Below are 13,559 nucleotides of genomic sequence, written 5' to 3'. Positions count from 1 at the left end.
TCGACGTCGATCAGAATCGATTGACCAGTCTTAGGTGTGTGACCTGCACATTGCCGACAGTACAGTACAATGCTAGTTTTCAATTTTTTGTTTTGGTGCTTGCCCCTCTCCCCCTCCCTTTGCTCAAGTTTTTTTGTTGAAAATTGGCCCCCAGATAATATATTTTTGGCATCAATAGAGTAGGATCTTATTTGATTATTTTTTTTGTTGAAAATGCTGTTATTTTCAGGTGTGACCAAAAAAATGCTGCAAATGGGATGATTTGTTATTTTTCGGCTTGATGAAACCAGAAAATAAAATTGTTGATAAAAACGTGTAATATGTATTTGAAATATTCACATGCATATGATTTACTCTTATATGTTGAATTTGGAAGACTGTATGCTTGCCTATAAGATATCAAAAAATTATATAGAAAAATACACACAAAACGCGTCAGCAACATTCTGGAGCATGGCACATAAAAATTGATTGGTACAGTTCATCTAAGTCAATGGAATTCATGGTTTTTAGGTAGCCCTTGGGCATTTCAGGAGACTTGTTCACTTATGGATAACAAATTGAAAATCTTCAGAAAGAAAAGATGAGAAACCCCCTTGTCATATTTTTTGACTAGGCCACAGTTTTGACAACTAGAACAGAAGTTATAAAAACATAAAATCAACTTAGAGATCACTTTATTATATGACACTTAGCACTTTTTTTTGCAACATTCACCACAAAAACAACTTAAAATCGATGAAATTTCTTGGAATAATCGTTGATTTCCTCAAATTCTTCAAATTCCTCAACAGTTGAATCCTCGTATGGCTCAATTACACAATTAAATATAATTTGTGCAAATTTCACTATAGAATTATTGATTTTGTGCAAAAAAATGGGTAAAGTATTCGGGAAAATGAATATTAAATAGATGATTGCTCCGCCAATGGTCATACTGACTCCGTAGATTGCTACGTGGTAATTCTGAAATTTTTATTGATTTTTGAAGGTTTTTAGTGAGAAATTTGGATTCAGGAGGCTAAATTACCCTTAAAAAGCCTTTTGTGCATTTTGTCGTGAGGTGTTTGGTGTTTGCGTACTTTCGGCGCTACCGTAACCCAAAATATTACTTTTTAACGTTCTAGAGGCAACAAACTATAGGAAAATCGATTTTTGGCATCAAAACTTTCAAAAAATCGTTCTTACCTGAGTAATTGGAATAACCAGCAACGCAATACATATTCCCAAAAACACAACTGGTACAAAAATGGGTACTTGGAAGCTGTCCTGCGTCTTCAAGGTGCCGCGTAGCTTGAAATAGATAAATCCGACTTGTGTACACGTCCTTTGAGACCACAAGGCAAAAGACATATAGCTGATCAGTTGGTCAAGGTTACCGATGAAGCTGAGACAGATTGCAATGAGAATCTGGAAAATAGTAGGGTTAGGTTAGCAACTAGAGCATTTTTATTGCGAAATTCGGAATCTACGTAATTTTTCACTTCTGGTGCATGTGTTTCAATGTTTCTAGCTTGATTTTGAAAATTTCCGGGTTACTGTAGCGCCGAAAGTACGCAAACACCAAACACCTCACGACAAAATGCAGAAACTGTCAAAAAATCTTTAGAAAAAGATATTGATAGGTGTAAAATTGATGGGATCTTTAATTTGATTATTTATTTTATTTAAAATAAAACTTTTACCTCTAAAAATCTCATTTTTATAGATTTTTGTAGTTTACAGGATTTAGCCGGGAAATTTTGGAATTTTCGTTGTAAAAATCAGAATCTACGTGATTTTTTACTTTTGGAGCATCTATTTTAAAGTGTCTAGCTTGATTTTGAAAATTTCCGGGTTACTGTAGCGCCAAAAGTACGCAAACACCAAACACCACACGACAAAATGCAGAAAGTGCTCAAATTCGCTAGAAAAAAGGTGCATAGGGTGAAAAATTGCAATAATTTCAAATTTATAGTTTAAATTTCAAAAAATGGGTATGTCAGACTACAAACTACAATTTCAATTAAGGGCTTAAATAGGTCCATTTTTTTGTCTTTTAATGGATTTTTATTAATTTTTTCGGGGTACACGTAATTTTTCCCGCTGAATTCAAATTTCTCACTCAAATTTTGCCATTACCTCTGCAAAAACCGCTAGCCGTGGGCTTCTGGTTCTGTGATGAATTCCTCTCAACGGAGTAGGCATAACGGATTGCTGGGCACCGGAGTACATATACCTACTGCATGCAAAAATGGTGGTATTCATACTTCCGATTAATAAAAGTGAAATTAAAAATGGAATTGCATAGTGGAAATCTCCAAGGGTTCGCTCGGCGAATGTCTGGAAAAATTGTAGATTTTTTTTTCAGAAAAAAGTTAATTTTTGGAGTAGGTTTAAGGTATACTTGATTTTGAAATTTTTTTTTTGAGCGCAAAAAATGTACCCAATTTGGGTCTGCTAAACCGAAATTGTAGTTTGTAGTCTGGCAGACCCATATTTATTTTTTTTTGCTGGAAAAAGCTGTTTTTAAGCTGTTTTTAGAAATTTCCAAACATTTTTTTAAAATTTAGTATGCAAATTTGTCTAAATTTGCATTATTTCTACTAAAAACCTTTAGAAAATTCGTACAAAATGGACTGCCAGACTACAAACTACAAAAAAATATTTAGCAGACCAACGATAAAAAATGTTCTTACCACCGCAACCGCCGGTGAATTTTTGAAATCTTCCACTGATAAAACTGAGAAATATGAAACATTCATGAGGATAAAGACTGTCGCTGAAATCGCAATTCCACTGATTGCAGCAATTGGGAGGGTTCTGAAAATAATTGTAGTTTTTGTAGTCTAGGATTAAGCCTAGGCTTAGGTTCAGGCTATACTCACCTTCTTGGATTCTCAATCTCCTCGGCTCCAAAATTGAGCACATCCCATCCATTATACGCAAAGAGCCCGGAATAGACGCCGAGCACAAGATTTCCCGGATTCCAGTCCGACCCGGTAAATGAATTTTTGAAATTTTGAGTTTGTTGCTTGAATATTATGTGATAGAGACCCGTGATTATGATAATTGAGGCGACTATTAATTTGATGGCAGTTGCAACGATTTGGAAGGCTCCGGCCACTTTTTTTAGGGAGAAGAAGTTCAGGAGCATTAGGGGCCCTGGAAATGGGTAGGTTTTGTAGTTTTTGTAGTTTTTGTAGTCTAGCATACCTTACAGTTTAGAAAACTTTTAAGAAGTCTAAGAAAATGTGTAATTTTTTGAAATTTTTTTCACCAATTTCATTTTTTCGAATAAAATTTCAAAAACATTTTGTTGAAATTTTTCAGTTAAAAATGTTATTTTTCAATTCTTATTGTTATTCATAACTGTTACAATGACTGAAAATTTAGAAAAATCGATATTTTTTCAATGGGTCTGCCAGACTACAAACTACACTTCTGATCTAGCAGACCAAAGTTGTATATTTTTTCTTGTTTTTCAAAAAGATTTTACCGAATTTCTAGAAGGTTCCAATAGTTTTTAAAATTAATTTTTTTTTGTGAATTTCTTTTGAATTTGAAATTTTAAAATTTATTCAAAAAAACTTACATAGCATGGAAAATCCCACCAACCGATATGTCATAAACCTCCAATTTTCATCTATAGTTATCCAACTGTCGAGGCCTTGAAAAAATTTGATAATCAAATGTTTAAAAAACGATATTTTTAAAATAAAGTAGGAAACTGTATACTTGAAAAGAAAATTCAAAAATTTCGAAAAAAACTTTTTTTTTTTCAAAATTTTTGTTTTTTTTTCTTGAAAATTCCAATTTATTTTTTTAAATTTTTTTTTAAGGCTAAAACAATAATTATTAATTTTTATGTTACCTGTAACAATATATTCTCCAAAAGAAATTGCCTGAATTGCAAGAACTGCTGGATAGGAAAGACATGTGGATACCCACATGAATGATGAAGCAAGGGGTCTCCTGAAAATATTTTTTGGAAAATCTGGATTTTCTGAACTTAGATCCAGTTTAATTTTAGAATTTGTAGATAAAAAAGTGTTCTGAAATTAATTCCAAAATTTTTTTCTTTCAACATTTTTACCAAATTTTCTTCTTAAATTTCAATTTTTATTTCCAATTTTCTCTTTTATTTTCCTAAATTCCGCCAAAAATATTCCCCGAATTCCACAAATTTCCAATTTTTTCTGACGAAATTTCATGACAAATTCCCGTAATTCTATGTAGTTTTTTTAGCCGACCAAACTAGCATTTTTTGTTATCACTGAAAAATGTGTTCTATGACTTTTAGTGGCATTTTTAGTGTGGAAGAACTGTGAAATTATTGCAATTTTGGTCACGTTTTGGGTGATAAAAGTTAGGAAAATTGGTGTGAAACTTTTCAAAAATCGTAGTTTTTTTAGCCTAAAAGACATAAATTTTCTGAAAAAAATTATAAAATTTTTTTCTGAATTTTGGGTAAAGTCAAGTGTAAATTTGAGTTCTACACATTTTTTCTCGCAAATTACAAGGATCTGTGCATTTTGTCGTAGGGTGTTTAATGTTTGCGTACTTCTGAAAAAATTTAGAAAATTGAGCTAGGAGCTTGGGAATAGTGTCAAAATACTGGAAATTTGATCTTGAGTTTTTTTTTAATTATTATAATTAGGTATTCAAAAATTAGTTAAAAATCTTTTAAACTTAATTTTTCAAAATAATTTTCAATTTAATATCCAAAAAAACTCACCACCCGAAATGCGATAAATATGCGAAATCACAACCCGATTTTCGTATTGAGGTACCCAATTCCACATATGAAAGTGCTCCAAAAAGTGATATACATGCACAAAGAGCCCATAGGCAAAGTGATAAACCAACTGACCCCGCGTGATTTAAAATGGATGTCGGGGAGATGAAGATGCCTGGAAAATGGAAGGTTAGACTACAAACTACATACTTGATATAGCAGACCTAATGTTTTTTGTAGTTTGTAGTCTAGCAGATATGTTTGCTAGACTACAAACTACAGAAAAAATTTGGCAGACCCAACTTGAAAGTTTGAAATTTTTCAATTTTCGGAAATTTTTTTTTTTTGATTTTAAAATTATTTTTTCAGCAGCTCCAACACAGCAGCTCCAAATTTTTACAAACTACAAGAAAGTAATAGCAGACCGTTTTTTTTAATTTTTTGGAATTTTTGAAAAATTTTTATTTTTTCTATTAATTGTAGTTTAAAAGATTTTTTTTTCAAATTTTTTTCACAACATTTTCAAAAAATGGGTCTTCCAGACTAGCCTAAGCCTAAGCCTAAGCCTAAGCCTATTAAAATTTCAAAAAAAAAGATTTACCTGAGCCAACAATATCTCCGACAGTATAAGAAATTGCAGTAATTAGGCCAATTGTGTGCTTCTGGGGGATTTCAGACGAGCTTTCAGTCATAATTTAAGTGGAAAATCTGGAAAAAAAAAATTAGAAAAAATTGAATTTTTGGGAAAAAAAAATTCTGAAAAAAAAACTTTTTGGAATTTTTTTTCAAAATTTCAAAACCTAATACTCAAAATATATGATCCTTATGAATTTTCCTTATCACATAATCACCCAAAAGGTGACAAAATCAGCGTTTTCACTTTTTTCCGAAAATGTTCATAGAACACCCCGCGGGTATGCAACAAAAATGCCGATAGTGCACCAATAAAAAGAAATCAAAAAATTTTAGTGATAACATGTCACAGAAAACTATAAAGAATTATGGAAATAGGCATGAAGTTGCATCAGAAAATTTGGGGAAAGTTGTGCTTAAGATGGGATTATTCGACTTTTGAAAATGGAACAGAAACCTGGAAAATTGTACCGGAAACTTCAGAAAATGCACATTTTGAGACTGGAAAATGTGTCAAAATCAAGAAAAATGGCAGTTTTTAAGCATACTAGACTTTGGGTCGGCCAGACTACAAACTACACAAGCATATTTAGCAGACCCAATTTTTTGATTTTTTAAAACAATTTTTCGGCTTCAAAAATTGGAAAAAAAACATTTTTTTAAATATTATTCGGTGTGTCAGACTACAAACTACAAGGCTTTTTCAAAGCAACATAAATATTTCTAAATTTTTGAGGTTAAAAATAAATTAAAACCAAAAAAAGTGTCATAATTTTCAAATTTTCAATTTGAAAAACAAGGTCGTAAAAATTTGATACTATACTTTTTTTCAGACTATAAACATTATCTTCACCACAAACATTATTTTTCATAAATTGAACCTAAGTTTATTTATGGTCATCCATTCGGTCTTTATGTACTAATTACGAATTTAACATAAAATCCCATTCGGTAGTGGAAAAATTTTTATTTTTCCAGCAAAAACGTCATTTTTTTTGAGAAAATCATGAAATTTGCGATTTCTGAAGTTATTTTTGACTTTTTTGTAAAAAAAATTATATTTTTGAAGACTAAATTTCCTGAAAAATACGTTTTTCGAAAAATTTACCCAAAAAAATGCCAAACTGACCGACTTATGGCCGAAAAACCATCAAAAATCACTAATTTGCACACCAAAAAAAAGGGGGAACATGCAATTTTCGATTTCACACTAAAGAGCCCACTTCTATAGCTTAAAAGAGTCGTAGAATTTTTTCAAAATACACGTTGAAAAGAGCTCGTCGAGTTGTATACACCCCTAAAAAATCGTGAAATAATCTCAAATATTCAAATAAATCAAATAAATAAACTAAAAACTACAAACTACAAACTATAACCTACAATTAAAATTTAACTTGTTTCAAAATAACAAACATCATGCTCAAGAAAAAAACCAAGACATATAAATCACTGGAAAAATTAAAAATTTCACGACAAAAAAAAAGCAGACAAGTTCCCCTGACAACTACTTTTCACATTTGTCTCCCCAGAAAAATTTCCATTTTTTCCAGTTTTCCACACACCAAAATGTGTGTCCTCTTACTAGTACTTCTCCAAATTTCAATATCCAGCTCCAAAATGATAATAGTCCGTGGAGCTCCTGAAAAGTCCACCAGCTACCCGACACAGCTGTACACAGGTCTAAATTATACTACATGTACCTCTAAATGTGCATCTAGTGATAATTGTATACTTTCTTATTCGAATAGTTCTGGTTATTGTTTGTTATACGCTGTTGGGGATATTATTCTAGTTAGAAATGATCAGGATATATTTTCTAGTGGTAATGAGTCGGTTTCTTTTAAGGTATACAAAAATTTTGAAAAAAAAAGAAAAAGAAAAACGGTCTAAAACCAATGAAAATCAATTTATGCCTAGCATACCAATATTAATTTACACAAAAAGTTGATATTTGTTTTGTGAAAAATAGAGCCCAAAAAGTATATTTTAAAAATAGGTCCGCTAGACTACAAACTACAAACTACAAACTATTAAAAACTAAAGTTGAAAAAAATTTTAACCGAGAACCCGCCTGCTGGCAGCCATTGCACGCTGGAACTTCTTGCTTATATTTTCTTTTTTAACATTATTGTAGTTTGTAGTTTGCAGTTTGTAGTTTGCAGTTTGTAGTTTATAATTTGTAGTTTGTAAGCCGTAGTTTGTAGTTTGCAGTTCGCAGTTTGTACTTTTGTAGTTTTGTACTCACACTTTGTAGGTTGAGGTTTCGGATTGTAAGTTTCAGTTTGTAATTTGTAGTTTGTAGTTTGGAATGTGCAGTTTGTAGTTTTTAGTTTGTAGCTTGTAGCTTATAGTTTGTAGTTTATAGTTTGTTGTTTGTAGTTTGTAGTCTGGCAGACCAAAAATTTCATTTCCAGATACTGAATTCTCCTGCCAAATGTGCGGACAGAGCTGAGGATATGTTGTTGGGGATAACAAACGAATATAACAAAAATAATATAGAATCGTATGAAATTCAAGTATCCGAAATAGCTGGTATTAGTTATTATAGCATAAATTACGGTAAGTAAACATTATTTTGAAAAGTATCGGAAATATTACATTGAAAATGAGATTTCTACAGATTTTAATGTCAAAATTCGAATTCAGCACGTTATTTTACACTTTCCAGCATTTTTCTACGCAATTTTAAAAATCTGTGCATTTTGTCGTAAGGTGTTCGGTGTTTGCGTACTTTCGAAGCTACCGTAATCCTGAAAATCTCAAATTTGAGCTAGGGGCTCGGGAAAAATGTGCAAGGGGTAAAAACTGACGGAGAATTCGATTTTTTTGTTTAAAATTTCTAGAAATCAGTTTTTTGCAAGAGAATCCAGATATTTTCAGAATACACTTTCACGGATGGCTGTAACAATTGGCTGAATCCAACTCCAACTTGTCAGGTAATTTCCAGTTGAATTTTGAATTTTTTTTTCATAGCAAAAATTTCAGAACTGCAATAAAACAATGTTCAGTTTCTCAGCTCTACCCTCTGCCAATGAATCCACGTCACTAATAGTGACGTCATGGAATGATTGTCTATTTTATTGTTATTCAAATCCTACGTGTTTCATGGTTTATATTAAGATTTTCCCTACCTGTAAGGTTGTTGAATATGGGAATACAACTGGATGGACTTATCGGGAAGCACAAATGCCAGTTGGCAATAGTTTTTTGTATATGGGGGTTAAGGTGAGATTTTTAAAAAATTTCAGTATCTTTTTCAGATTCAGCGTGAAAAACTACCTTTATAGGCTTTTTAATGGGGTCTCTAGCTCAATTTTGAAAGTTTCCGGGTTACTGTAGCTCCGAAGGTACGCAGACACCAAACACCTCACGACAAAATGCAGAAATGCACAGATAATGGGATATAGTGTAAAAATTTACGTGGAATCTGAATTTTGAGTCGAAATTTTATGAAACTTAGTTTTTCAACGAGAAAATCGATATTTTCAGTATGTTCTGGATAGAATCTCATGCCAGTTTAACATTTCCTCGTTGTATACTGGACAAACTTACGTAAGTTTGCAGAAAATTATGTGATTTTGTATTTGGTTAGCTAGCAATGTATGTAGAAACATGTTTTTTTTTTCAGAACCCGGATTCGAAAATTAATTATATGCAATTTCAAGGAAGTACAACTGGTTCTACAGTTTCTCTAATTTTCTACCCTTGGTGAATGAATTAATTCGAATATATTTTTGAATTTCGGAAAAAAATTTTGTAATTTATATTTTGTCGGTTGATGAATTTGCGATAAAACAAACGATATTTGAGATTTGGGTAGTTTTTGGACATGGTGCATCGACAGGGACTCTGACTCTCAATATATCTGTCAATATTTAAAATTCAGTAATTAAAAAAAAAAAAGGAAAATCACTAGTAACCAATTTGTCAGTTGATAATTATAAAAAAAAAATTTTTTTTTAATTTTTTCTATGAAAAAAAATTCAAAATTCAACTGGAAATTACCTGGCAAGTCGGAGTTGGATTTAGCCAATTTCCACAGCCATCCGTGAAAGTGTATTCTAAAAAATGTAGATTTTCTTGCAAAAAAACTGATTTCTAGAAATTTTAAATTAAAAATTCGAATTCTCCGTTAGTTTTCACCCCTTGCACATTTTTTCCTGAGTCCCTAGCTCAAATTTGACATTTTCAGGGTTACGGTAGCTTCGAAAGTACGCAAACGCCAAACACTTTACGACAAAATGCACAGATTGTTCAAACTGCGCAGAAAAATGCTGGAAGGGGTAAAATGACGTGCTGAGTTCAAATTTTGACATTAAAATTTATAGAAATTCAATTTTCAATGTGATATTTTCAAAACTTTTCTAAATAATGTTTACATACCGTACTTGATGCTATAATAATTAATACCAGGCATTTCGTTTTGGGACATGGCGCATCGACGGGGACTTTGGCATTTGATATATCTGTCAATATTCAATCCAGTTGAATACTGTAATTTTTAAAACCAAAAAATCAATAGTAAACAATTTTTCAGTTGACAATTATTTTATAAACCCAAGGACAACCCCGGAAATGGTGCCGAATTTTTAGTTATCAAAAAAGTTTTTCTAGGTTCCCCGAAGTTTCAGGGACGTATTAAAACTATATTGGTTAGAAAAAACAAGAATTTCGAATGAACTTCGAAAATTTTCTGAACTTTTTGGAAATTTCCAGAAAGTTGTCATTATTTTTAGTAGATTCCAAAACTTTTCAAAAGTTTTGCAAATTTTCTGGGAATTTATTGGATTATTATTCCGTACCCTCACAAAAATTCTTGGAATTTTCCAAGAAATTCCTGAAATTTCTCGAATTTATTTTTTCAAAAGTTCATCAAACATTTCCAAATATTCAATTCTATCATTTGTTTTCCAGAAAATATTCAGTTGCTTTTTAAGTTCTCTAGAAACTTGTTTTTTAAGTTAAAAATTTTTTAGAATTTTTCAAGTATGAAATCCATACCAAAATTTGTAGATTTGTAGAAACTACAAAGCCAGTAATTTCTACACTTTTCTACACTATAATATTCCTACAGTACTCCGACACTGTTAAGACCTTGCAAACTAAATTAACATATGAAGGTATGCTAATTTCTCATTGATTATTAATTTTCATGCAAATTATGCTAATTTTGCCAACAACACAGTGCTTAAAAGCCAACACATAATTCATTTCTTCACCGAAATCGACAAATTTCAAGAGGAAATCATGAAGAACTTAGTTTTATTGGCTATTGTATTGATTTCCTGTTGTTTCGTGACTATTACCGAGTCAAAGTGTCTTGCAAACTTGCCAGAGTCAACTCCGGTAAGTTCTAGTTTGCTAGACTACAAACTACAAATAAACGTGCTTTGTAGTCTTGCCACTCTAGTTGACACATTTCTAATGATTTGTGATTTAACACAGTTTACCCACATATGAAGCTCAAAATCTGCGGATTTTTGTAGTTTTAGTCAATGTGAAAATGGCAAAAAAATGAGTACATTATTTCAGGTCCCTGGAGACTGTAGTTCGTACCCGACAGCCAAATTTCTGAGTCAGAAAGACCAAAGAATAACGTATTCATTTCGAACAATGCCTGTGTCTAACGACTCTCCCTGTATTCGGGGCACTCCAAAATGTGAGGTCGCTGACCCCGCAACTTGTGGCCAGCTCTCTTTACACGTGAGCGTATTTTTCTCGTCGGCTATCCCTCCTAGAATGTTCACTTTTCAGTATATCACCACTTCGGGAGAGTCGAAAGCGTTCGATACGCTGAATAATCAATCGATTACTGAATTTCTCGCATGTCAAAGTGACGGGCTCTGGGGAACTACGGCGTCAGTTTTTTGCTGTTATATGAATAAAATTCATTAGGTATGACTTTCAGGGCAGAGAAGTTCACCGAGTTGTGGTGCGAGTGCAGTTTGAACCCTTAAATGTATGTGTGTTAATATGTTTGTGTTAATAAAGAAACAAAGTTTTTTGAACACTACAAACTACAACAACATTTAAGACCGAAAAACTTTCAAAAAGGCTGCAGATCTGAAAAGCCATTAAAACGTCAAGGCTGACAGATCTCTTCATTTCGAATATTTCAAAAAGTCCAGAAGCATCAAACAAATAATTTTTAACGTTCCTAGTATCCGTTGCAAAATCAGTGATGATAGCAGTACGTGGAGAGCCTATCAGGGGTGTGCGGATAATAGCCGATTTAGCCGAATTCGCCGATCGGCTAATTCGGCTAACTCCGCTAATATTAGCCGAATTATCCGTTAGCCGAATTTTGTACCAATTAGCCGAGTTAGCCGTCTGCCGACTTTTTGACAGTTCGGCTAATCCGAAGTTATCCGTTAGCCGATTTTGATCGGCTATTTCGGCTATTTCCACTAAAACATTTTTTTGGAAAACAAAATTTTGTGAAATTGTATGATTTTTTCCTATTTCAACAGTCGTTCATCACTGAATTTGCTCAATAACAATGAAAAAATTAACCCAAAACCTGAATTAATAGAAAGAACGAAAAAAGCTTGACCAGATGAATTTTATCCGAATTAGCCGAATTAGCCGAAAATTAGCCGATTTGACCGATTGATTTTAGCCGAATTAGCCGTTAGCCGAAAATTTTGAAATTAGCCGTTAGCCGAATTATCCGTTAGCCGGTTTTCAAAAAATCGGCATTAGCCAATTTATTCGTTAGCCGAAAAAATCGGTTATCCGCACACCCCTGGAGCCTATACACCCGTCAAGCTATCAGTGAATCATCATATGAAAAATCAATCGGTCACGGCGTGTAAATTGGTACCTCTGGCCTAGAAAAAAGCTTGAAAAACAACACGGCCCGGCGAAAGAGACGTGGCCGCGAGAGCTGCGCCGGCTAGACCACCGCCTCCTATGGTTAAAATTTTTGAACGAATAAACATTTTTAATTTGGCTGCTAAGCTTATTTATCTTCGTTTTACAAGGTTTTACAAGGCAGTTTGAAGCTGCATTAATGAACAGCAATTTTAAGTGTAAACTTGTGATAGTCGGTATACATTTTATGTACTTAAATTGTTCAAAAACCTTCATTTAGTCAATTGGTGAAGTTTCAAAACCTTTGTGAATCTAGTTTTTGAAAAAATTTAAAATTGGTGCCAATTTCACTGATTTTTTGTGAATTTCCGAGCTAAAATTGAAAAATTCAATGTGAACTTGTGACGGTGGGTATGATTTTTATGCACATAATTTGATTAAAGTAGTCTACTGAGTAATCTGGTGAAATTTCAGAAAATTTGTGGGCCTAGTTTTTGAAAAAAGTTCAAAAATGTGCCATTTTTGTCGAATTTTAGTGGTTTTCGGAGCTAAAATAGAAAAATTCAATAGGAACTTGTGACGGTGGGTATGAATTTTTTGCACACAATTTGATTAAAGTAGTCTACTGAGTAATCTGGTGAAATTTCAGAAAATTTGTGGAACTAGTTTTTGAAAAAAGTTCAAAAATGTGCCACTTTTGACGCATTTTCCTAATAATTGCCTAATAAATCGAATTTCCACTTTTATTTAGGAAAATAATCGTTGTTATATGTGATTTATTCATTTTAAAAACAATTTTGTATATATTTTTGTAGTTTTATCCATTATAATGTCTCATTCATCGAATTTCAATGATATTAAAAATTTAAATTCAAATTTCGCGCGCTTTGCAGCGGCCATGGCCTAGGATTCTCACTTTTCACTTTTCGCTAGGCCAGATGTCCCAATTTACACGCCGTGATATCATATTCCAATAATTTGAATGTATGTTATTTGTATGCAGTGGGAGATATTATTCAGGTTAGAAATGATCAGGAGGTAAGAAAATTAATTTTGCTAAATGTATTTTGATACTACATTTATGACATAACAACTGTTTTAAAATACATTAAACATGTATTTTAATTACAGTTCTGAGGTCATAATGTATCAAAATACATTTAGCAAAATTAATTGAATAACCCCATAAGTGATGTATAGATCAGGGGTGTGCGGCAAATTTGCCGAGCACGGCAAATTTCAAAATTTGCCGCACACGTCAAAAATTTTACAGTACAATTTTGACTACAATTATTGATTTTTTCGCCAAAAATTTAGTAAAACGACACAAAATTGAGTTAGTTTATGATTAAGCAGACATACTACACGGAACTTATTCAGAAACCAGATGTGTGTT

General features: G+C 32.4%; 3 protein-coding genes and 1 non-coding gene across 4 annotated transcripts; 3 read left to right on the top strand and 1 right to left on the bottom strand.

The window, feature by feature from the left end:
• Nucleotides 1-657: 657 nt before the first annotated feature.
• Nucleotides 658-5,427, bottom strand: aat-7 (Amino Acid Transporter). The gene is made up of 9 exons (NM_061559.4): nt 5,319-5,427; nt 4,718-4,892; nt 3,854-3,954; nt 3,575-3,649; nt 2,868-3,144; nt 2,679-2,802; nt 2,122-2,322; nt 1,189-1,410; nt 658-966 (listed from the first exon to the last, which is right to left on the bottom strand). The coding sequence occupies exons 1-9, from the start codon at nt 5,407-5,409 to the stop codon at nt 730-732; spliced, it is 1,503 nt and encodes a 500-aa protein (NP_493960.3). The 5' UTR covers nt 5,410-5,427; the 3' UTR covers nt 658-729.
• Nucleotides 5,428-6,916: 1,489 nt separating this feature from the next.
• F54D12.7 (PAN-3 domain-containing protein) lies at nt 6,917-9,062 on the top strand (the record flags this gene model as incomplete). Its single annotated transcript, NM_001377695.1, has 6 exons — nt 6,917-7,195; nt 7,765-7,909; nt 8,231-8,286; nt 8,336-8,575; nt 8,840-8,902; nt 8,979-9,062. The coding sequence occupies 6 exons, from the start codon at nt 6,917-6,919 to the stop codon at nt 9,060-9,062; spliced, it is 867 nt and encodes a 288-aa protein (NP_001364779.1).
• On the top strand, nt 7,482-7,536 carry F54D12.20. The gene has a single exon (NR_050852.1). It is a non-coding gene; the product is annotated as an Unclassified non-coding RNA F54D12.20 (non-coding RNA).
• A 1,516-nt stretch (nt 9,063-10,578) lies between the features above and the next one.
• Nucleotides 10,579-11,354, top strand: F54D12.9 (DUF281 domain-containing protein). Its single transcript, NM_001027025.5, has 4 exons — nt 10,579-10,696; nt 10,883-11,053; nt 11,105-11,208; nt 11,259-11,354. Exons 1-4 carry the CDS (start codon nt 10,598-10,600, stop codon nt 11,305-11,307), a joined length of 423 nt encoding a protein of 140 aa, NP_001022196.1. The 5' UTR covers nt 10,579-10,597; the 3' UTR covers nt 11,308-11,354.
• The last annotated feature ends 2,205 nt before the right edge of the window (nt 11,355-13,559 follow it).

This window comes from Caenorhabditis elegans, chromosome II (assembly GCF_000002985.6).
Source record: "Caenorhabditis elegans chromosome II".
NCBI classification, from domain to species: Eukaryota; Metazoa; Nematoda; class Chromadorea; order Rhabditida; family Rhabditidae; genus Caenorhabditis; species Caenorhabditis elegans.
This window is presented reverse-complemented; position numbering and strand designations above follow the sequence as displayed.

What these genes read in the sequence shown, in the direction of transcription:
- F54D12.9 (NM_001027025.5), top strand. Translation starts at nt 10,598, where the DNA reads ATGAAGAACTTAGTTTTATTGGCTATTGTATTGATTTCCTGTTGTTTC. An exon ending in ACTTGCCAGAGTCAACTCCG is followed by an intron (nt 10,697 to 10,882) that starts GTAAGTTCTAGT and finishes ACATTATTTCAG; the next exon opens with GTCCCTGGAGACTGTAGTTC. An exon ending in GTGGCCAGCTCTCTTTACAC is followed by an intron (nt 11,054 to 11,104) that starts GTGAGCGTATTT and finishes TTCACTTTTCAG; the next exon opens with TATATCACCACTTCGGGAGA.
- aat-7 (NM_061559.4), bottom strand. Translation starts at nt 5,409, where the DNA reads ATGACTGAAAGCTCGTCTGAAATCCCCCAGAAGCACACAATTGGCCTA. An exon ending in TATTTATCGCATTTCGGGTG is followed by an intron (nt 3,955 to 4,717) that starts GTGAGTTTTTTT and finishes AAATATTTTCAG; the next exon opens with GAGACCCCTTGCTTCATCAT. An exon ending in TGGAGAATATATTGTTACAG is followed by an intron (nt 3,650 to 3,853) that starts GTAACATAAAAA and finishes AATTTTTTCAAG; the next exon opens with GCCTCGACAGTTGGATAACT.